The sequence below is a fragment of the Sebastes umbrosus genome, chromosome 5 (genome assembly GCF_015220745.1).
Source record: "Sebastes umbrosus isolate fSebUmb1 chromosome 5, fSebUmb1.pri, whole genome shotgun sequence".
NCBI lineage: Eukaryota > Metazoa > Chordata > Actinopteri > Perciformes > Sebastidae > Sebastes > Sebastes umbrosus.
In genome coordinates, this window is record NC_051273.1 from 13,997,540 (window position 1) to 14,019,975 (window position 22,436).

A 22,436-nucleotide genomic window follows, 5' to 3' on the forward strand; every position below is an offset into this window, starting at 1 on the left:
AAAGCTGCGTCTTTGCTGGTCAAACCTTGGACACTCTGCCCCATACAGCACATCAATAATACCTCAATATGAAAGCGATGTCAGTGAGATATGGAAGAAAAAAAAAACAACATACAAGATATTCTTAACCCCCACAGACAATCTTTTGGAAAACAAACTCTCTGACTCTCTGACCGTGACCGTTGGCGGGAAGAGTCAGGGCAGCCCGCTCGGTCTGTACGGGAACAAAATGTAAGAGGAGAGATGAAAAGAGAAAGAGCGAGGAGAGCGAGCGGAGAGCATAAATACAGAGTTGTAACAAAACACAGTGTGTGAGTGCGAGCGGACAGCACTAACACCAAAGTGGTGCAACTTCTGAGGAAAGAGCGGAGACAAAAATGGTGAGAGAGCAAGAGAAGAGGAGGACGGTCCGGCTGAGTCAGAGGGTGACACTCTGATGTGTCACTGAGAGACAAGAGAGATGTGAGAAAAAGAAACTTAAGTGAGAAAGAAATGTGGAAAAAAGAACTTTAACGCCTTTTACAAAATGAGAGGAGAATAAAGAAAAAAAAACTTTAACTAAACAAGAACTTAATGTACAAGGTGAACCGCTGGCCACAACACCAACAACAGTCTCAAAAGCCACTTTGTCCAACATAAACATAAAGACAAGTGAGAGCTGATGGAAAGAAGAAATAAAAGATTGCCTTGAGGAGAGTATAATAACCAATGGGAATTGATTTTGAGGTTGAACACTTGTTGCATGAGAACAGACAGTGAAACACAGAACAATCACTGAGGGACTATACAACCCAAATGAATATGGACAGAGGGACAAAAAGTCAAGGTCAAAAACAATGAAATAGAAAATACAATGAAAATGAAAATGAAAAAGAACAAACAAAAAGGAATACATCTGTAAAAGTATAAGAAAATAAATGTGGAAATATAAAGAGGAATAAATAAAAGAAATAAATGCATGTGGAAATATTAAGACAAATAACAGAATATAAAGATAATTATAAGCATATTCATTTATTTTCACATTTATTTGTTGTTTTATTTATGTATATATTTATTCATTTTATTTTGTACAAATAAAAAACACTTTTTTCTGTATATTTTTAAAATGCATTCATTTTTATATAATGTCATTTATTTATTTTTATCTCTATATTTTTCCTTATTTTTTTCCCTATTGCTTTTGCTATTCCTTGAAGGGCCAAGCTGTCAATCAGCTTTTGGCAGTTCTTCCTGCCCAGACTGAGTAGTCAATTCCTGCAAACACATACTCTATTTTAAATTTAAAGAAAAATAATAATTAAAAAAATAATTAATATGCAATAAATAAATTAATGTATATTTTTAAACATATATAAATATTTTCAGAAATAAATTAACAAATAAATGAAACTGCTTATAATTATTGCTTTATATTTTATTTTCTCCTTTTATTTCCACATTTTTTTTGAGTATTCTTTTACAGATTTATTCTTATTTATTGCACTCGTATGACTCTATAAAACAGAACCAGGGCTAAAGAAATGGATAGAAAAAAAATGGGTAAAAGAGTAGTGACAGAAAGACAAAGGGGCACATGATGGGATGAATGGGTATAAGTAAAAAAAAAAAAGAAAAAGGGAACGAATCAGGAACAGCAAATAAAATAATCATCCAAAAAGACTTGGATGAAAGAAAATGAACGAGGTAAAGGTGTTTGGATGAGCTGAGAGCCGTGCCAGATAGGGAGAGCTCACCGTCCTGGAATGATGTTTTCACTGAGCTCTTCCTGGAGTTAAACAAAGCTCGGAAGCTCACTGTATTACTGTCATAACAAATCATATCAAACCTTTTGCTGGTCGGCCTGTGATCTTTGTGCAACGTGCGTTGGTTAGCAGCGAAAGCATGTGTATAAACGCTCACAGATTACACTCACGGATGCATGCGTGTGTTGTTTGAATTTGTGGCGTGTTTTGTTTTCATACTGCACATCCTTGCGTGCGTGGAAGTAGTACACATCCGCCACGATATGTCTGCGTGTAACGGTGCGTCTGTGTTTGTGTCTGTTTGGGTGGACTACCCACGTACAGAGACGTCTCCCCAGAACTTGGCCACGTCGTAGTCGTTGGTGCGGAGGAACTCGGTGAACCAGCTGATGGACCTCTTGCTGCCTTTGTCCACCGTCTCGTCCCGCTCAAAGTTCTCATTGTGTTTGTTGACTGAGTAGTTGGTCAGATGCATGTAGAGCTGGCTCTGTGGGGACAAAAGGGGAGTTAGGAGGGCCTTTATGCATTAGACATCAACATGTGCATGTTCACACCTACCCGATTTGACTGATATCAAGCCATTAAATAGGCGCTATAAGCACCATACATGTCGGTTATTAGGCGCCTACTACACCTACTACATTACTACAAAAGCAACACGTTCTAACACGTTACAAAACTTAATGAGTCGTTACGTTTTGAACACAAACAAAAAGGCTTCTTTAGGTTTAGGCAACACAACTATTTCTTTAGGTTTAGGCAACAAAAACACTTAAGTTTAGGGAAAATTGTGTTTTGGCTTAAATTAACTATGTTTCAAAAGTGAAACTTAATGCTTGTGAACACAAAGACAACTACACAGGATGCAAAACTCAGTCTCCTGGGTGAAAAACCAGTGTTTTGTGTCCCATCCATCAACCCCAACCTCCACCTGATGGAGTTTCACGCAGTCTATACTAAAGTGCAACAACTTCACCTGTTTGCTCGTACATAGGGACAAGGATCTGAGAGAAATAGGCATGATTTAGAGGCTGAATATACTGACACTTGCACATTACTACCATCATCTAAATCACTGGCTCCCAACCTGGGGGTCGGTCGGCAGAGCTTCACGGGGGTTTGCGAGGCCTTCTTGATTTTAAGGGGTGTAAGACAACTTTTTTTTAAATATGCATTTGGCCTTTATCTCAGTATTTCATTCATTTCTGTGAAGAAAAATAAATGAAATTGTCATTTTTAAAGTATGGATTATTATTTAAGATATAAGAGAATTGTATTAAAGGTTCCTAAAAATAACAGGAAACTTATCTCTGATGCAATATTCACAGGAAATAAAATAATCTCCTCAAAAATCATCCAAATCACTCGTTTTACACAAACGTCCTGCAGTTACTGCGTTCCTCATTTGGGTTAATTTTACAGTTCATCAGTTGTTCTGTTATTGTTATGCATTGAATAGAATATGAAATATCCATAAAAGATGACAATTAGTCATGATAGAAAGGAAGTCCTTTAAGGAAAAAGCTTGAGACCACTCATCTAAATGATAAAACAAAACAAGCTTAGTCCTTTTTCTTTAAATTGAAAAATACAGCATTTGTACTGTTTGACCAGATGTGTTAGATTGCTGAGTCACAGGTCTGCGGGGTACTTGTAAAACAAGTCCTCTTATAAGCTCCGACAACATTCAAAGTTGCATATACAGTATAATAGCAACAGCAGATCATATTTGCATCAGATTGAATGTTTTGTTTGTTGCATAAAAAAACATTCTCTTCTTCTTTCCACTGAATTTCTTTATTTGCTGGGCTGATGAAGAAATTAAACTCTTTTCTCTCCGCGCTTCCTGCTCCCATTTAGATGTATTCATAGCTGATAGTTGTCCAGTACAACCACAATCTAATACTAATGGCCACAAATAACCTCCACTGAAGCAAGTGCAATAGTAGATACAACGAAATGTTATTTTAATACATGGAGTATGAACTGTGTATTGTATTTAAATAGCCGTGGTACCTGTGGCAGTGCTCTTTAGAGTAATTATACCTTTGTCAGTGATGATAATCATCACAGCAAACAACATCCTCAAGGGTGTTTGTGCTTTTATCCCCACGGTGCACATACACACGTTGTAATGTAAAACATTTTCTCCTAAGTAATACGGGTAGACATGAATAAAGGAAAAAGTAAAAACATTACAAACGTGTCCCTTGGCTACAACTAAAGATGGTAAGAAATGGTGCAGTAAGAAAAGTAAAGAACAGCTTGCTGTGCTGTATGGGAATTAACACCGCTCCGATCTAAAGATGGTTGTTATGGGATCGACAGATAATGAGTGCAACAGCAGAACAAGCCATAGATCATAGATCACCAAAGCTCACTCAGTGACAAGAGGAGCCACAGTGCCCCATGGTTCCAACAGAGCATGGTTGATTGTAACTGGTCATTGTTGTAGTATTCCTCTCTTTAAACACTATCCCTCACAGTTGAAGACAATACATCCTTGTCTTTAGCCTACGAGGTAATAACGCTGTGACCGGAGGCCACTCCAGCCCATGATGGCTGTCTGCGAGCCACTCTCTGTGGGATTGAACATCCATCTCCATGGCACGACTCACTCCATCATGTGTCACAGGCTGAGTAAGACAATACACATTTGTGTCACAGGAGGGGTCCAGCGTGTCTATGCGAGCGTGTGTTTATATTATAGATAACCATCACGCTTGATAGGAAGCTGGGTGTGTGTGTGTGTGTGTGTGTGTGTGTGTGGACATCCCGTCATCAGCAACAGCCTGTGCTTCAGCAGGTGCAGAACCTCAAGGCAAATATGAGCGGCTTGATATTACAGGAGACATCTGGCATGTGGACATTTACGCTCAGCTGTGCGCATACAGTATGGCTGCCCATTCTGTGTGTGTGCGTGTGTGAGAGCATCTTATAGTTGTCTGCATTTGGGTACTGTTGACTGTGTATATGAGTACAAGCACGTTTTTGTGATCATACAGAGATTACGCTGTGCTTCCTAACCTCTGTCCTCCTGTGTGTTTGTGTGTCTAATTTGATTATGTTGAGTTGCACGAGCCCATGGCTCCGGTTCATGGGAGTGCATGGCAAATATCTACTTCTGTGAATCTACTTCTACTATCTGTCTGTAGTGCATTTCTGATTCGATCGAATGGTAGGGATGGGGGGAAAAAAATCAATACATCATAGTATCGCAATAATGTATCAATACATTGACGTCAAGTATCAATCTTTTATTATATAAACTATTAACTTCTTAACAACCCGATGGCCCACCAGTGGCCCCGGCCGCTATTCTGTCTTTCAGAGGTTGTAGCGGGCTCAGCTTAAAGCTAAAGTGAAAATACTGTTACCATATGAAACTACATAACCCAAGGAATCCATTGGTACCAACCTTGTCATGTTAGCCTGTCGGGAAGAATGCTTAATCGCAAATTAATCGCACATTTTTTATCTCTTCAAAATCTTAAAGGGAGATCTGTCAAGTATTTAATACTCTCATCAACATGGGAGTGGGCAAATATGCTTGCTTTATGCAAATGTATGTATATATTTATTAATGGAAATCAATAACAACACAAAACATTGACTTGCCCCGAACTGCATGTGATTAACATAAAGTTGGCATGTCTGTAAAGAGAAGACTCGAGGGTGCACAGAGAACCAATTTTCATTCACATATCTTGAGGTCAGAGGTCAAGGGACCCCTTTGAAAATGGCCAGTTTTTGCTCGCCAAAATTTTATGTAGGTTTGGAGCGTTATTTAGCCTCCTTCCCAACAAGCTAGTATGACTGGGCGGTACCAATGGATGGTTTAGGTTTTCTGGTTTCATATAATGCCAGTATCTTCACTAGCTTTAAAACTGAGCCCGCTATAGCCTAAAAACCGCAAGTTGCATTAATGCGTTAAAGAAATTAGTGCCGTTAAAACTAATTTGCATTAACACGTTATTATGGCGTTGACTTTGACAGCCCTACTTATTAGATAAAACAGATGTTGACAAACTGCATTATTTGCAGGTGAAAAAAAGGTAATAAATTGCAATATATCTTATCGCAATACTCATCATATTGTGACTTAGGTATCGTGATAATATTTTATAGTGGGGCCTCTGGTGATTCCCACCCCTACCGACTGGCCACACACTATGCACTGTATGTACTTTCTAATATAAATCCATGAATAGTTTTGTGTATGTCTACAACTCGTCAAACTTGTGCCTTGTGCACAGATGGTACACAGATAAAGATTCATGTCTTGTTATTAGTTACAAGGTATGTGTCTATGACCATGTGTGCATCTATATGCAACTTTGAAAAATCCCATTATTGTCTGTGACTCACCAGGTTGGCCTCGCTGGGTGCGTGGTACTTCTCCGTGCCCATGCGAACCAGGCCGTCGTTGTAGAGGAAAATGCGTAGCGGGTCGCAGGACGTGACGAGGATGTAGATGCGCAGGTCAAACTTGTAGCCCTCCATCAGGAAGGGCTTGTCCAGGTACTCCTGAACGATAAAGTGCTCCTGCGCTGGCAGCTTCTCACAGTTACGGATAAGCGAGATCCTGGATAGACAGAGACTTTATTAATCCTAGGGGGGGAAATTGGGGTGTCGTCAGCAGCATAATAAAATATGGCACAGTAAAGACAAAAAAGATAATTAAAAAAATGATAAATGGCAGCATAGCAGAGACCATGAACATGACTGATGACATTGGCACTGTCTCATAGACGTGTTGAAGCAAAAAAATTGAGCCAAACAGTATACAGGTTTTATGGGTTTTAACACTATATTTCATTTCAATTTATCGGGGGATGTTGGGGACATATTACTGGGGTCTGCCTGTAACGATGATACTTTCAATCTTCCCATCCCTATAAGTATAATGAGCAATAGATGCAATCAGAAGGAGAAGGTATGTCCTTACTGTGCATGCAATGACTCTTCCATTGAAGACATTAAGCCCTCAGGAGTGAGAGGGTCAGAGCCATTGTGCCCTGATAGTATTCACGATATGACCTTTCGCTGCTGCACAACCTTCACTGGAAAAATGTGAATGAGTGTGCTCAGCATGCCTCAGGTTTAGTTTGAGCAGGACAAGCTGTTTGGCTCTAAGGGGCATTGAACGTTCCAAAACTTTTTGTTACTCCGTCCGTTACCTGGCCCATCTAAATAAAACAGTTGAGTAAATAAAATGTACAAAAAACAGACAGGTACGACACAAATGCTGATTTGTCTGAGAAATACTACTGCGAGCATCTGGAGAACATTGTGATTTTCTGAAGCCAACTCTGTCTGAATGGCATCAAATGCTGTTCTTTTAGCTGTGTGCAGGTTAATAGGAGCCGACATTGCGCTCCGTTTCAAACTCCACTCTTAATTCATTTGCTTTGGTCTCATGTCACTGGCACTCAGGCCTTATAGTAAGCAGGCCATTGCTAGCCGGACTCAAGAATGAGTTGTGTTAGTTTGTGTGCATCCATGTGGCTGTGCACGGGAGGGTGAGGGGCGATTTTTTCAAAACTTTGTGAATGTTAAAGTGCGTATGTGTGTGGGTGTGTGCAGGGAGGGTGAGGGGTCGTTTCTAAACAATCTCCCACTATGTACAAGCATCGCCACTGACCTATACCACCATCACTCATAGTTAAGGCAGACTTGGCCTAAATTGGTTGCATGCACGGCCTGGGCGGCACCATTATACACATGCAAGCAGGCACACAAACACAATATTTGGCCAAGATGTAAAGACTTGATTGTTCAAAAAGTACAGTTTGAGGTATTAAGATATTGTGGCACCGAGCCATCGGAGGGCAAACATTGTTCTGCACTGTAATCATGGCCAGAACATTCAGTATGGTGGGAACAGTGCAGTCTGTGTTGTTGTAATTTAACCAAAAAATCCACCTGCTTGGTTAAAGGGTAACTTCTGTATTTTTCAACCTGGACCTTATTTTCCTATGTTTTTGTGTCTAACTGACTAATAGTGACAACAATTTCTGGAATTGGTCCAGTATTGAGGGAGAGCACTGTAGACGGCAGCTGCTCATGGGCTGCAATACAATTGGGGCAAGCTGGCACCGTCATTAACGTCCACTAAAAGTGCTTGTTTCTGCCAAGACAGGCTCGGATTGTTATTATAAGTGTCTGACATTATGGAAAGAGTCTCGTTTGATGTCTCGTTTTGAAATCTGGCGAGGTGACGTGTTGCCAGAAGACAACGGTGGAATAGTGGAATACATCCCTGGTGGAAACTCGAGTGCCAGCCGGGCAGAGTTTTTTGTGTTGAAGTACAGAAAGCGTAGTTTAGTGTTATTTAAAAGATTTTCAATGTCATGGCTGAATATTTAAATGATTTACACAATGTGGATGAGCCAGAGTATACGGATATTCAGATTTCACAACGAGAGTTCTCTTTGAGCGGGACTTGGACAAAATAACAAACGGAACGGATCCAGTGAAATGTAAGTAACAAGATTCAGTCAAAACCGAGTACATGGCTGGACCTTGTATGGTCAGTCTGTGAATCTGTGGTTAAAGTCAGTGTCAATGTCTATAATGTTAAATCCAGCAGTACATGTCCACCAGGTCTGGCGAGGACACTAGGGGATGCGGTACTCCACTCAACTGGCCGTTCAAGCGGTGACGTACCCGATCGTGGAATGCACCTGACTGGTCCCTGGTTTTCTGTTTGCCATTTCAAACAGGAAACGAAATGGCGGCCTGCTCGTAAACTTTCTGTAATTCCGTCTAAACATTCCACCAAAATCTACTTCTGCTAACATTTTAAGCAAGAAACAGGCTATGTAACTGCTGAATCTCGCTTCATTTTAGAACTAGATCACCTAGCTTCATAGCTTGGTCCAAGTTTCGTGAGCCAGACGCGTCGTGCTGGATGGGCTCATTTGCATAAAGCACTGTTCCTGCCTTTTCATTTTGAAGCATGAGGAAACTCCAACACTCGGCCAACCAATCATGTAACGTCATCACTAAGTGACAGACCTTCGCGTTTGTAGGGCTGGCTCTCTGCTGTCCAGCCAAAAAAACTTTTATTTCTCTTTCCATAATGTTGCCAGACACTTATAATTACAATCTGAGCCTGTCGGTGGCAAAAACAAGCACTTTTAGTTAATGAAACATTAGATTGACGCTGATCACTTGCCCTCGCAACTCGTATCGCGGCTGCTGGTTACAACGTTAACCCTCAATTTTGGACCAATTTCAGAAATTGTTGTCCAGATAAGTCACTTGGACACAAATACATGGGAAAATAAGGTTGAAAAATACCGAAGTTACCCTTTGACTCTAATGAAGGACTGGAGCATTGTTGATGAGCTTTTAAGTGTGAATCTAGACAGGGATCAGGTATTGGCTTCCTGGTTATGGTGTTAGTTCAGCAGTCATCCCTTCAGAGGTTTCCCAGCTTGTAGATCTGCCTTAGTGTAATGTTGTCTCATCACCACTTAACCCTGCCAACTAAAATACTGCCGTCTTATAGACAAGCAGTTCGTTGGCTTGCTTATCACAGTGCTTCAACAGAAAAAAACAGAGACATGTTGATGTTAGGTTGGCCGACGATGTGAAGGGCCCTCCTAAGACGCAGACAGCGAGTTGAATGATGAGGACAGGGTTAACGGTGTTGGTTAGTCAAGGAGGAGTAGCTGAGGAGAAGACGACATGATTGATGAGCTGGGGTGTCAGATAATCACGGCCCACTCTCCCCTGCCTATTTAATTTGGCACCGGAGGGGGATCTCGCCTTTTTAAGCCACGCACGCGCTTTTATTTTGTTTCCCTTTATAACAAGCTGCGCTTCAGACACAAACAATAACTTCATTTAGTTGGCCGACGGAAAAATAAATTACAGTGGGGTAGATATAACTTAATTTCCTGCCGCGTCACACTGTGCAAAAAAAAATAGAGAAAAATCTAATCTTGTGAGCCGCCCGCCGTTGAGTGGTCGAGCTAAACTCATCATCTTTCATATTCCTAATGTATTGCTATAATTCAGCCTTTGCTGCCTTTTATTCTTTAATAAATAAGGGCTTAGTGCAGCATGGAGTTATAAGTAATGCTCACATTATACCAGAAAGGACAAATTCAAAGAGAATTAGAGGGAGAGGTGAGGCACACTAAGCTATTTGTACTTCAATATCCCCACCTATTGGTGCCAGTGATGAATGCACTCTAAAGTATTTCTTCACACATGCACTTCAGGGATCACAAGTCAAAACCAATACTTAATAAATGTTTCACAATCTGACCAGTTTCAACATATTCTGAAGGGCTCAAGAGAGCAATGTGCAAAGCATTATTTTATTTTATTTTTATGAAACAGAATTATTTGTAAAACTAACCACACTTCAAACTTTGAACTTGAAACTTGGCACTTATACTTTATTTTGGTCCATGCAGGCTTGCCCTCCACACAGGTCAAATCATAGCTCAGTAGAATTCTGTTTTGAGTGTTAAAATGAGTTGGTTATGGCTCATACATAGAACATTAGAATCGGTTACTGGGTTTATTTTAGAGACGATTGAGGATCAGGTTTCCCACACCTTCTCAAACATCAAATTCAAGGACTTTCCAGGCCCAATTCAATCAAATTCAATGACCCAAAACAGCATAGTTTGAGACACGGATCAAGGTTAATTCCTGTTACAACACTGAGAATTTTCATTGTGAGATCTAGCAGGCTGTATGAGCTCACAGACAACAATTAAAAGAGAGAGAGGCTTGAATGTTTGAGCACTTCTCATCTGTGCTGTGTTATAGTTTCTTGCCTTCTCTAACACAGCACAGCAAAACAATATATTGTGTAAGTTGAGCGATAGATTTCTATTCTACTCTTGTACAAAATATATCAATTCAAGTACTTGACCCATATCTATTTATGTCTATTTTCAGTGTCTTGATTTTTTCCACAAATTCACAAACTTTCAAGGATTTAAAGGACACATGGGAACCATGTAGGATACTCGTGTTTTTGACCACTTCTGTTGCATCCATCCATTTTCTTTGAGTCACTTAGGCCGTGATTAGACAGTGTGTTTTAGCAGCTTGGGCTGGGTTTTTGTAATTGTTTTCAATGAGTGTGTTTGCGTGCTGCTTTTTACAGCCTAAGTTGAAAACAATTGAGCTCGGAGCGGAAAGGCACCCCACACAATTAGCGTTTTTTTCTCACTGACTGAGTGACTTCCTGCTGGATATCCGGAGCTATATGACTTTACCAACCGTAGTTACCATTATCTGAACAGAAAACAACAGGTGGCAAAGTAGTGCGGTACTTTAGATTTCGGGTACTAACTGTACTATTAACTATTAGGTATATGGTTTGTGTTAAGGTTACATTAGTACTCATTCAGTGGTTGCAACAATTAAAAAAAAACTTAGCAAACTGCAAAAAACAGTCTGATCGAGCAACAAAAAGGCAGAGCGGTGCAGCTTGCGTTTTCCAACTGCAAAACACGCTGTGTGTGATCAGGGCCTTATCCTGGTTAGTGTTTTATTCTAGCAAAAGACTGAGTTCCCTCTCTCCAGGGAGCTCCCTAATGTTCATTAACAGATCTCCTACCGGTCAGTGGTACCAGGAACTCTTCCAAAAGCCAAAAGTTTTCGTGCTGGATGACCAAACCAGTTCAACTGGCTCTTCTCGAAGCAAAGGAGCTTTAAAACGTTGACCCAGGCTTATAATGTTCAGTTTTGTTGACACTGTGTGTCAGAGGGCATTCAATTCAACGCTTTGTAATGTTTTGTCCAACCCTATTTACACACAATAGGGGGACAGACGCTTCACCAAAGGTGTGTTGATTGCTGGAATTTTACATTTGATGGATTTTGACCTCTTAGGGCAGGGTTGCCCAATGTGGGGCCCGCCATCAGGCTCGATTTGGCCCGCCAGATGTTAGCTAATTTCTTTTAAATTTAAAAGGCCTGTGGGATCGCCGGCAATCCCGACCGACTTTACTGTCTTTCGCAAGCTGTAGCAGGCTCGGTTTTAAAGTTAGAGCGACGGTACTGGTATCATATGGAACTAGAAAACCTAGGGAATCCATTGGTAACCAAGTCTCGTCAGCTTGTGACGAAGGATTTCTTCAAATTTAGGCTAACTTTTGGCAAAGAAAAAACTGGCATGGCCATTTTCAAGGGGGATCCTTGACCTCTGACCTAAAGATATGTGAATGAAAATGGGTTCTTTGGGTACCCATGAGTCTCCCCTTTACAGACATGCCCACTTTATGATAATCACATGCAGTTTTGGGCGAAAACATGCAGTTATTTGAATGCAGTATAAATGTGTTTTTTTTCCAACTATTCTAATAATTGTGTATTTGAATATTTCTGCATCCTGGAGTCCCTAAACAGTTTTGGAAATGCATAAATTGAGTCTTGGCACTTTAGTCCAATCGATTCATCAGATGGGTTTTATGGGGTTAAAGCTGAAGTAGGTAAGATTGGAGCAAATATGATTTTATAAAAAGTTATTTTTATGAAACGGTCGCTATATCGTGACAGTAGTACATGAAACAGGTAACCTGAAAAAAATCATGTGCCTCCGGTGCTCCTAACGGCATCTGCAAGATTTCACAAACCGAAGGAAAACAAGCAGTAAGAGCTTATCTGAGGTCTGCTGTCTATGAGAGCCGGCTGTCAATCGCTCGCGAACTCCGACCAAACGGTCAAACTAGGCAGCGCTGATCAAATATGAATCGATATTATGTTACGTTAATGCCTATTTCTCTTCTCAAATGTTTTTAGAATCATCTTGTAGTGTACGGTTTAGCTGTAGATTTTTTAAAGCCTGAAAACAGAACCATGAGGAGTTGCAGAAGTCTAGTTTTCTGTCAGAACACTTGAATTACAAAATACTGAAAGGTTATTATGGAATTTTTGCCCAATGATGCCAAAAATACACTGCCTACTGCCACTTTAACTATGTAAAAGCTAAAAGAATATTCAATTAGGGGAACTTGGGATCCTTGTACTATTCTGTGTCTTAACAATACAATACAATAGGTGTTTACTTCCAGTTTTAGCCGTCCAAGGGAAAAAGTTTTGGCACTCCTACTTTACCTTGAGTAAAAAGCCATGTCACCCTGCCTCTTTACTGATTCTCTAAATACTTCACGATTTCGACTGTCAGGATGGTGAAAACATACCATAGAAATGTGACATCACAACCTGAGATAGGCTCTCGGCCCTTGGGACTGCAAGTATGAAATATGCATTCAGGTACCATAGCCTGCTCATCTTTTGATAAAGAGATGCTATTGTGAGACAGAGTCCCCCTGCAGCAGCCATCTTGGTCCATTTTCTAGTCTGACTGGTCTCTGCTGATGGTGCCTCATAAAGGAATCCAATAATCACATGCAGAGACCTTCAGGGGAGGAACTACAGTAACTGCCAAGTGTATGTGTGTGTGTGTGTGTGTGTGTGTGTGTGTGTGTGTGTGTGTGCCCTCCACTGGCAGCGATAACCTCTGATTTATGGAGAGTGTGACCATCGAGGACAATGAGGCCAACAATGAGATTCACCACACCCTCTCAGCTCAAATACTCAATCTGGTCGCAGCCATAATGCTTTTTCCATAGACACCCATGTCAGGGTCACAAACCTCTTATTGCCTTGTTTTGTTGTGCTCGTCCTCTATTTGCTCTAGTGCTAATTTCCTCCTTCATTCACTCACTCACTCACTGTCTTGCTTACTTTCTATCCTCTGCTTCAGTCTCTCTCTGTCTCGCTCTGTCAGTCTTATAGCCGGTATGTCAGATTGCTCTGGGGCACTGGTTAGCCTCTGACCTACCCGTGACCCATGGCTCCGTTGGCGGGTTTGACGATAAAGGTCTTCTGCTTGCGTTTCCTGCGTAGCTCCTTGACGTAGTTCTGGAACTGAGTGTACTCGGCGGGGAAGATCCAGGTTTTGGGTATGAAGCTGTACTCTTGAGGCTGGCACTTGATCATTCTAGAGAAACACAGAAAAAGGAGGTGTGTGGTAGTGAAGCAACATTTTTTATTTGTACTAGGACTATCAAAGTTAACGCAATAATAACGCGTTAACGCAAATTTGTTTTAACGCCACTAATTTCTTTAACGCATTAATGCAACCGATCTTTCGGAGGTTGTAGCTGGCTCAGTTTTAAAGTTGGAGTGAAGAAACTCGAAAACCTAAGGAATCCATTGGTACTAACCATGTCATACTAGCTTGACGCAAAGGAGGTTAAATAACGCTCAAGATATGTGAATGAAAATGGGTTCTATGGGTACCCACGAGTCTCCCCTTTACAGACATGCCCACTTTATGATAATCACATGCAGTTTGCGGCAAGTCATAGTCAAGTCAGCACACTGACACACTGACAGCTGTTGTTGCCTGTTGGGCTTGAGTTTGCCATGTTATTATTTGAGTACCTGTGAGGGTTTCTGGACAATATTTGTCATTGTTTTGTGTTAATTGAGTTCCAATAATACATTTATACATAATTTGCATAAAGCAAGCATATTTGCCCACTCCCATGTTGATAAGAGTATTAAATACTTGATAAATCTCCCTTTAAGGTACATTTTGAACAGATAAAAAATTTGCTTTTAATTTGCGATTAATCACAATTAAATATTTTAATCGAATGGCAGCCCTATTTGTACTTTTTAAAAGATGAATTTTGTGCTTTACAGCAGTGTCTTCTACTTATTCAGCTTGTAATTGTGTAGTGCTACAAGTACCCAGTTGTGACTTCTTAAGAGCGCCAGCTGGCTAAACACTGAGCTTTGAAATGTTTTTGTTTTTTGCACATTTACAACTGAACCAAAGCACTCTCATTTGAAAACTTACTTGGACATGTTTCTTGCGAGGCAGTCTTTCCGGCAGATTTCGCCCATGCCAGGGAAATGGTTAATTCTCTGCAGAGGGACAGGCAGACATAATAATGTTGTTAGGGCCATTACGCCACTCAATTCCACCCCCACCCCTCCGTAAAAATGAGCACATTAAAGGCAGCAACCTGAAGTGAGCTTACAATGTTCTGACATTTATGCCCAATTACGGACTCAAAACAAAAAGGTGACGCTGAGACCTTTCTCAACCCTTATTTAGTTTACCGTGTTTTTTTTATACTTTAAAGGTTGGGGAGGGAAGAGGCGAGAAAAAAAAAAAAGATCAATCTCAACTCCGAGGGGCCGAGGTAATTGGTTCTGCATCGCAAGCTCCTGCAGTGACAGTTGAATGAATTGCTTTGAATGCGCCGAAAGGGGGGTGGTGGTTAGGGGGGGGGGTAGGAAAAACTCTGGGTTTTCTGTATTCTTTGACCAAATGAGCCTGAACAGGGGCGTTAATTAGGCTCGTATGAACTGAAACTTGACAGCAAACTCTCACAGTACATCACTAAACGGAAAAAAGGAAAGAATTAAAAGAGGGAAAGAGAGAAAGCAGAGAGGGGAAAAAAACAAGAACGCAGAGTGTAAAAGGATCCCGTGATTATTATCCAAACGAGACAGACGTAATTAGGGATTCGGAAGAGATTGCACAATTATGCCAATGCCGCGAGACGACGTGGCTTGTGAGGGGAAATCAAAACCAATTGTTGAGGGACTTCTACTTTTCTGCTGAGAAATTATCTCATGAAACGCCACAGCGGCGCGAGAGACACAAGCGAAAACAATTGACAGCAAATCACCCGTTCTATGTGAAAACATTAGCCACATTGCTACACGTTAAGCTGTTACAGTATTTGTAATATTCAATCTACTTAGCTGAACTCTTGCTGCCCCTGTCCTAACAAGCCATACTCTTTCTAGCCTGTGATTTAATCGATCATCAGTGCCCAGTCTAATCAAATAAGCACTCGGGAAGATGGATGGCTAACGCTCGGAGCTGAGGGGGGAGCAGCAAGTTCAGTCAGCAGGACAGGGAGGTCAAACAGAGGTAAGATCACTTTCAGACTTGTACACAGAACTGAGAGCAACCCTTGTTGTTCAGGCCCGTCTTGTCAACATCACTAGTGACATGTGAAACCTGCCCCCCACCAACTGCTGCTCACAACTTGTCAGTCGACCTGTCAATCTTCTTATCTGTCTCTGTGTACGCTCTGTTGTTCCCTCTCCCACTCACTCTTTCCTATTTGCTGTCTCCCTCTTACCTCCCAGGGTCTGAGGAAAAGCAGATGGACACATCTTCCCTCTATCTTTACTTGTTTCATTTCTTTCTATTCTATTTTATTTCATCCTGACATTTACTATTACTACTTAAAACCTAATCTTCTTTTCCCAGCTCCAACTGTCCCAAATGTCTCTATACAGCATCCTCTTTACATCTGCTCTAATCTCTTTTTTCCTTCTATTTTCTTTTACCTATTCTTTTATTTCTACTGAAGACAAGTAGAAAAACATATTGTAAAGCAGAGTGGTGTGCAAACACCCTTTTTTTTTTAATGGAAGAAGTAACATACACAAGTAAACTCTACATTGTGTTGCTTTAATTGTTCTCATTTGAACTGAAACTTCACAAGGTCAGTTATTATCAGTTTTATGACTTGCCAACTAAATAAGTTTCCGTACTTATTAGACATTTTAAAATTTTCACAAATACAAGTAGGGCTGGGCGATATGGAGAAAATCAAATATCACAATATTTTTTACCAAATACCTCAATATCCATATTTAAGGGTTGACCATTGGTGCTTTTACAAGAGATTTACACAATGAAATTTTTGATAAATAATCATCAGTAATGTGGATATAATGACTAATTGATAAAGGCATATAATAGAGCAGCTAGAACAGTCTGGCAAGTTCAGAAAATGTCATCAATTTACTATAATGCAGCCTTTAAAACCAGGAAAAGACAACACTTGTGCCATATAATGATATTATGATATTCAAAATCTAAGACTACATCTAGTCTCATATCACAATATTGATATATTATCAATATACTGCCCATCCTTATGTACAAGTGTTGATTACAAAGAGAATTTACTTTCTTAAAGGACCAGTGTGTAATAATTAGGGGGATCTATTAGCAGAAATTGAATATAATATTAATAAGCATGTTTTCTTTAGTGTATAAACCTGATAATAAGAATCATTGTGTATTCGTTACCTTAGAATGTGTCGTTTATATCTACATAGGGAGCGGGTCCTCTTCACAGAGTCCACCATGTTGTACCGCCATGTTTCATCAGTAGCCCAGAACGGACAAACCAAACACTTAACTTTTCCTGTTTGGGCCAGAGTCGATAACGTTACTCGCTCCCGTCGCCACCGCTTTCTCTCTTGCTTCACCACTCACTTCCCACATACACACAATCTACGCACTGGCTCTGCTCCAAATGGCTCTAGATAAGGCCGTTCATGTTTTCGTGAGGGCCACCGTAGCTCTCCAACGCGCTTGGCACACGGGAGAGGCTTCAGTTGGTTGCAATCTCCTCACCTCACCGCTAGATACCGCCAGATCCTACACACTGGACCTTTAATTCTTGATGAACCTCTTTGCAGGCATGTGCTCACTGTCGAAGTAGCAGTATACATGAGACCTTGTTGTCCTCACCTGTAATGTGTATGTTATATCAGAACTGCATACGCTAGCAAATGTTATTGTTTTGACAATAAGTGTGAATAAATATTTTGTTAGAGTTCAGATTTCAAACTTTAGTGCAAAATGTTTTAAGGCTCGAGTGTTGCAGCAGTTCAACAAGCCAACAGTTTTGTATTGCAGTTTTGGGGTTTCAGTTTGTTTTGCACATAAGGGAGAAGAAAAACATAACTATTTCCAATGTGTTTGAACTCCAAAATATATAAATAGGTTGATGATTGATTGATTGATTGATTGATTGATGGTACTGAATGATATTTCTATATTATATGAAGCCATAACATTGATTTTATACTTGAAATAAGGCAGGCTACTTAATGGTCAAGTAGGTTTATGTTCAGATAATTGCCTCATCTATAATTGCCTCATCTATTTGTGATTTGTGAATAAATTGACAATGTCTCTGGCACCTCATCAAATAGAAGTCAATTAGTAGGCCTGTATTTAATAGTGGCGCAACGGTTCAACAGGCCCACGGTTCAGTTTGTACGTCATTGAACGGTTCGATTCTCTACGGTTTGGTTTTGCATCTCTAGGAGAAGGCCTTGCATGTTCTTTCTACAAGAGTGTTAAAACCCTATCTAGGAATGCTTTGTGCTGTAATAACTTTGAAGAATCTGCAGAAAATCGTGTCATGTTTATCCAACTCTAACCAAAGGAGTTTTTGAAGGAAGGGATTTTGTTTTCTTTATTGGAAAAATCATTAAGATTAAATTCTCTAAGACGGGACGGGAGGTTGCAGTAGCTGTCATGTTCATCCTTTGTATCCCTTCTGGTGCACTGCAGTGTTTCATTTCACAGGCTTTTCTTTCTCCTTTTCTCTTAAGGGAAAATACTTCCTCACCTTACGGGTGATATGCACATCAGAGGCAGCTTATTTTGTTTTTAATATTTGGTTTATCTTTAAAGTAGGTTGAACACATATGTTCTTCTGCTCGAGTCTTTTCACTTCCACAGTTACATACTTCCACTGGGAGCTGATCAGTATCATGGTCTTTGGCTGCTGGCCACGGAGCAGCTTTATAGGAGCATACTGTAAAGGTTAACATCCAGGTTTTTTTCCTGTTCAGTGCAGCAATTGGATCTGACACCCTTACTCTTCAGCTCTCTTCTCTAACCTCTAGGCTACGGTGCCCCTGAACACGGTGTGCTGACTTAAAATGGTATAGCCATGCAGCGTACCTGATAATTCCTGAGCTCAGCAATTTTCTCGTGCTGCACGGCCGAGTCGTTCCAGATGAGGTTGGCGGTCTCGTCATCTTCCCGGGTCTTGATGTAGTCCAACTCGTTGATGACTATACGAACTGTGGGAAAACACTCGCATTAGATTGTATGCTGTGCAGTCATTTGAATCAGTGGTTCCCGACCTGGGGTCCCGCCAAAGATCACAAGGGGTGCGGCCCGATTTGTCTGCTCTGAGGTTGTCAAAATTATCTTGACAATATCTTTTTTCTACTTAGTAGGCCACATTCTATTTTAACCCAATATTTCTGCAGTTACATATAACGATTAAGTCAAGTTAAGTCAATTTTATTTGTATAGCCCAAAATCACAAATCACAAATTTGCCTCAAGGGGCTTTACAATCTGTACAGAATACGACACCCTCTGTCCTTTACAGTGCGACCCTCTCATCAGATAAGGAAAAACTCCCCCCAAAAAAAAACCTTTTATCAAGGAAAAAATAAAATATGGAGGTTAGGCTAGACTAATATTATTAGTAGGCCTATTATACTCTTAGAATTAGATTCCAGTGGTGGTTACGTAGGATTATTTCCGACTCTTGTGATCCAAACATTTCCAATAACTCCAGAGTGTTGTAAAGTCCAAAAGTAAAAAGGTATTTAATTTTTTTATTTAACGAAATATTCTGCTTCAATCCATATTTGTTGGCGTTAAGCCTTTCAAAAAGAACATTTTCATTGAGGTAAAAAAAAAAAACTCTATGCAAAGACAACACGCACCTGTATTAATGAGACGGTCTAGCAGCAAGCTAACAGCACCATAAATTACATTTATTTAACCACTCATATCATATTATGTATCTGCATTCGCTTGACGAATCCATCAAGACATCATCGCTTTATTTAAGTTGACGAAACTAATGAGTTATAAAGTTATATTCATTATGAAAGTTGATTTAATAAAAAAAAAAGACTAACTCATTTAATACACTGAATCAAGTTATTCATTTATTGAGAACTTTTTTTCAGAGCTCTTCTTAGATATGAGTGGTCGGGGGGCTTCAGGCAAAATAAGTTGGGAACCACTGATTTAAATAAACTTTATATTCATGATCACAACGTAACTTACTGTTATAGATGTAAAATGAGAGCAAGATGTGACTTGGACCCACAAATCAAATATTTCTACTTAACAGATCAATGTTTCACTCAAATATTTCGCTAGGCTTAATTTCTGTTTTTGCATACATTAAGAGAGAAATGAGTCCGGGAGATTATAAATCAAAAAGCTCAGCAATATTTACCATTCATGGAATGGTTGCAGAGCAGCCAATCGTAATGCCTCTCTTCAAAAAGATAAATTAATTGTCTGTAATGCATTCAAATCCCACTGGAAACCCCATAGTATGAGAGATAGGTGGCAAGCCCATTTGGACATTAATCCGACAACTATTCATTATTCAGTGAGTAATGAAAAATTCATATGCCCTAACGAAACGAGGTATTAATTAATTTCTTGAAAGCCTTCACAAACCTGGAGACGGCTTGCCTAATGTTGCATGATGGCACTTGAATGGGGAAAAAGGTGTTTCCGATGTAACTTCACCCATCTGTTAACGTCGGTGGAGGCTAACGGTGTTTTGCTAACTGGAACAGGGAGGGTTTACATCGCAGCGGCCGGCCCATGCTTACAGTTAGCAGTAGGGTCTTTGAGTACAAAGCTATAATAAATCCTTTCTTACACACCTCACGTAACAGACATCCTTAGGGCCAGAGCGTACATTCCCTTCTCAGTGGGTGTAAAGCAAATTTTCAACACCTTATTCCCTGACCTTTAACCTTTACCTGTAATACTATCAATTCTAAAACGAAAAAAAAGACAGCTGCAAAAAAGGTAACAGCAAAAATGAGCCATCCATCTGGCCCTTAGTGCTAATTTTGCTTCAAAATAGCCGTGCTCTGCTCTCCGAATGGCCACTGTGAGGGTCTCGTCACAGCAAGCGAACTGAATCACAGCTAGACTCCCATCTACCTACAGGATCCGGGCAGCCCCCAACTTCTACTTGCTGCTGCTGACTCCTTAGTTTCATAGGTTGTAGTTCACCCCTGAGAGCCGTGCTGCCACACTGGCATATCCTGGCCATGTGAGGAGTGCTTACTGTGCTTCTGTTTGCCCTTCTCAAAAAGACCTCACTGCCAAGTTAAATTACCTCAATAAAGATTTATGTATGTATGTAAAGCCGAGCTGTCTCTGTGTGAACTGTTGCTGGACTGCAACTCTATTAGGTTTAATTTAGGACATTAACCAACAACGGCCTCCTTCAGACAATCCAGCACAGCAAATTAGATTTTATTGTTGGGAGTAAAATCTACTGTGTATTGTTTTATTGTTGAGACAACATTGTGATTAGATTTGCTGTGTTTTTGAGGGACTGACTGAGCCATACTGAGAGAGCTGCTTCCAAAATTAATATACAATTCCGTGTGTCACAGTATATTAATTGTACCTGCAGGACCACCCAAAATGTTGGTCTTGCTCACTCATGAAATTTTCATGAAGAAGATCAAAATATAAATTCATAAGCTTGCAATCTGAGGCTTTGTAGTAGAGTAGGGCTGGGCGATATGGAGATAATCAAATATCACAATATTTTTGATCAAATACCTAAATATCAATATTGCGACGACATTGTAGGGTTGACTTTTCGTTTTATAAAATATTTGTACAATGAGATTTTTGATAAATAATCATCAGTAACGTGGATATAATGACTAAGTGGGTAAAGACAAATAATAGAACAGACATGCGTCTCAATTGGGGTTTTTACAGCAGTTTGCGACACACAGCCTCTTGCCTGTTTATGTCCGGCTCTGTGCGTTGTACACAAACCAAGGCCTATTGAAAGAGGCTGGGACACAGGTCTTGAAGTGTGGGGTATAACACATGCGCAGTGTAACTGGAGCTGCGGTCGTGCGTTGCGATTGACTCAATTTCGGTGAGCGCAGACCAGATTTTACTGCGCATGTGGTGTACCCCAAAGATATGACGCGTTGATGACGTGTGACATCTCCTCTTTTCAACCTCCTTGACACAAACCAACTAGCCGACAGTTTACGGAGATGCATTCCCAAAAGACCGCCAGTTACGTGAATCGGAGTATGAGCAGCTGCATGTAAACGGGAATATTAGAGGAATATTCATTTTCAGGAAGGAATAATGTCTTTTTCAGAATAAGGGCAAACCACGTAATATTTTGTGCATGTAAACGTAGTCACTGTTAATAGCTTATCATGTCTATGCAGGTAATAAACTGAAAAAACTAAAGTTATACTAATACTACAACTGAAGCCACAATCACAAACACTACTGCTAAACATTTCAGGCAACTCGCTTGTTTTCCGACAAAAAACATCAATACTAGGATAATGCACATCTTTGAAAGGGTTTCATCACCCATCTCAAAGAAAGCCTTTTCATCCTGCTACTAGCTTCTCCATTAAGACAAACTCTGTGATCAAAAGATATGTTATCTTTGTAGACTGACACTTCTGTCGTGTTTATGCCTGTTTTAGCTCCTTTTTCAAACCCATTCTTTAATCTTAAATTGAACATTTTTATGTATTGTTGTGGTTCCTGTAATTTCAGAAGCGTTAATTAGAAACACCATACCAATCTCATATTTGGTGCCAGTGACGTTGGCGGTGATGGTGCCTTTCTTCTTCTTGGTGCGCACCTTCCTCTTCCCCCTGCTGTGGTAGGAGCCCACAGATGGCCTGTTCACGGGGGACGCTCCTTGATCCTCTGGAGGAAGAGAAGGCACACAATAACAACACTAGATACAGTCACAGCTTGTGCTCCAGACTGGGAGGGGAGCAGTGGAGTATTGTAATATATTTGACTCAC

The 22,436-nt window shown here is 40.3% G+C and overlaps 1 protein-coding gene across 5 annotated transcripts in view; it reads right to left on the minus strand.

Moving 5' to 3' along the window:
- ttll7 (tubulin tyrosine ligase-like family, member 7) overlaps positions 1–22,436 on the minus strand; it is a 94,620-nt gene that overhangs the window by 61,613 nt on the left and 10,571 nt on the right. For all 5 annotated transcript variants that reach the window (XM_037768949.1, XM_037768952.1, XM_037768950.1 and 2 more), the window contains exons 3-8: positions 22,203–22,334; positions 18,532–18,653; positions 14,593–14,660; positions 13,567–13,725; positions 6,114–6,330; positions 2,068–2,232 (exon numbers count right to left, since the gene is read on the minus strand). In XM_037768949.1, coding sequence (XP_037624877.1) covers positions 2,068–2,232; positions 6,114–6,330; positions 13,567–13,725; positions 14,593–14,660; positions 18,532–18,653; positions 22,203–22,334 — 863 coding nt within the window. The remainder of the gene's footprint in view (positions 1–2,067; positions 2,233–6,113; positions 6,331–13,566; positions 13,726–14,592; positions 14,661–18,531; positions 18,654–22,202; positions 22,335–22,436) is intronic.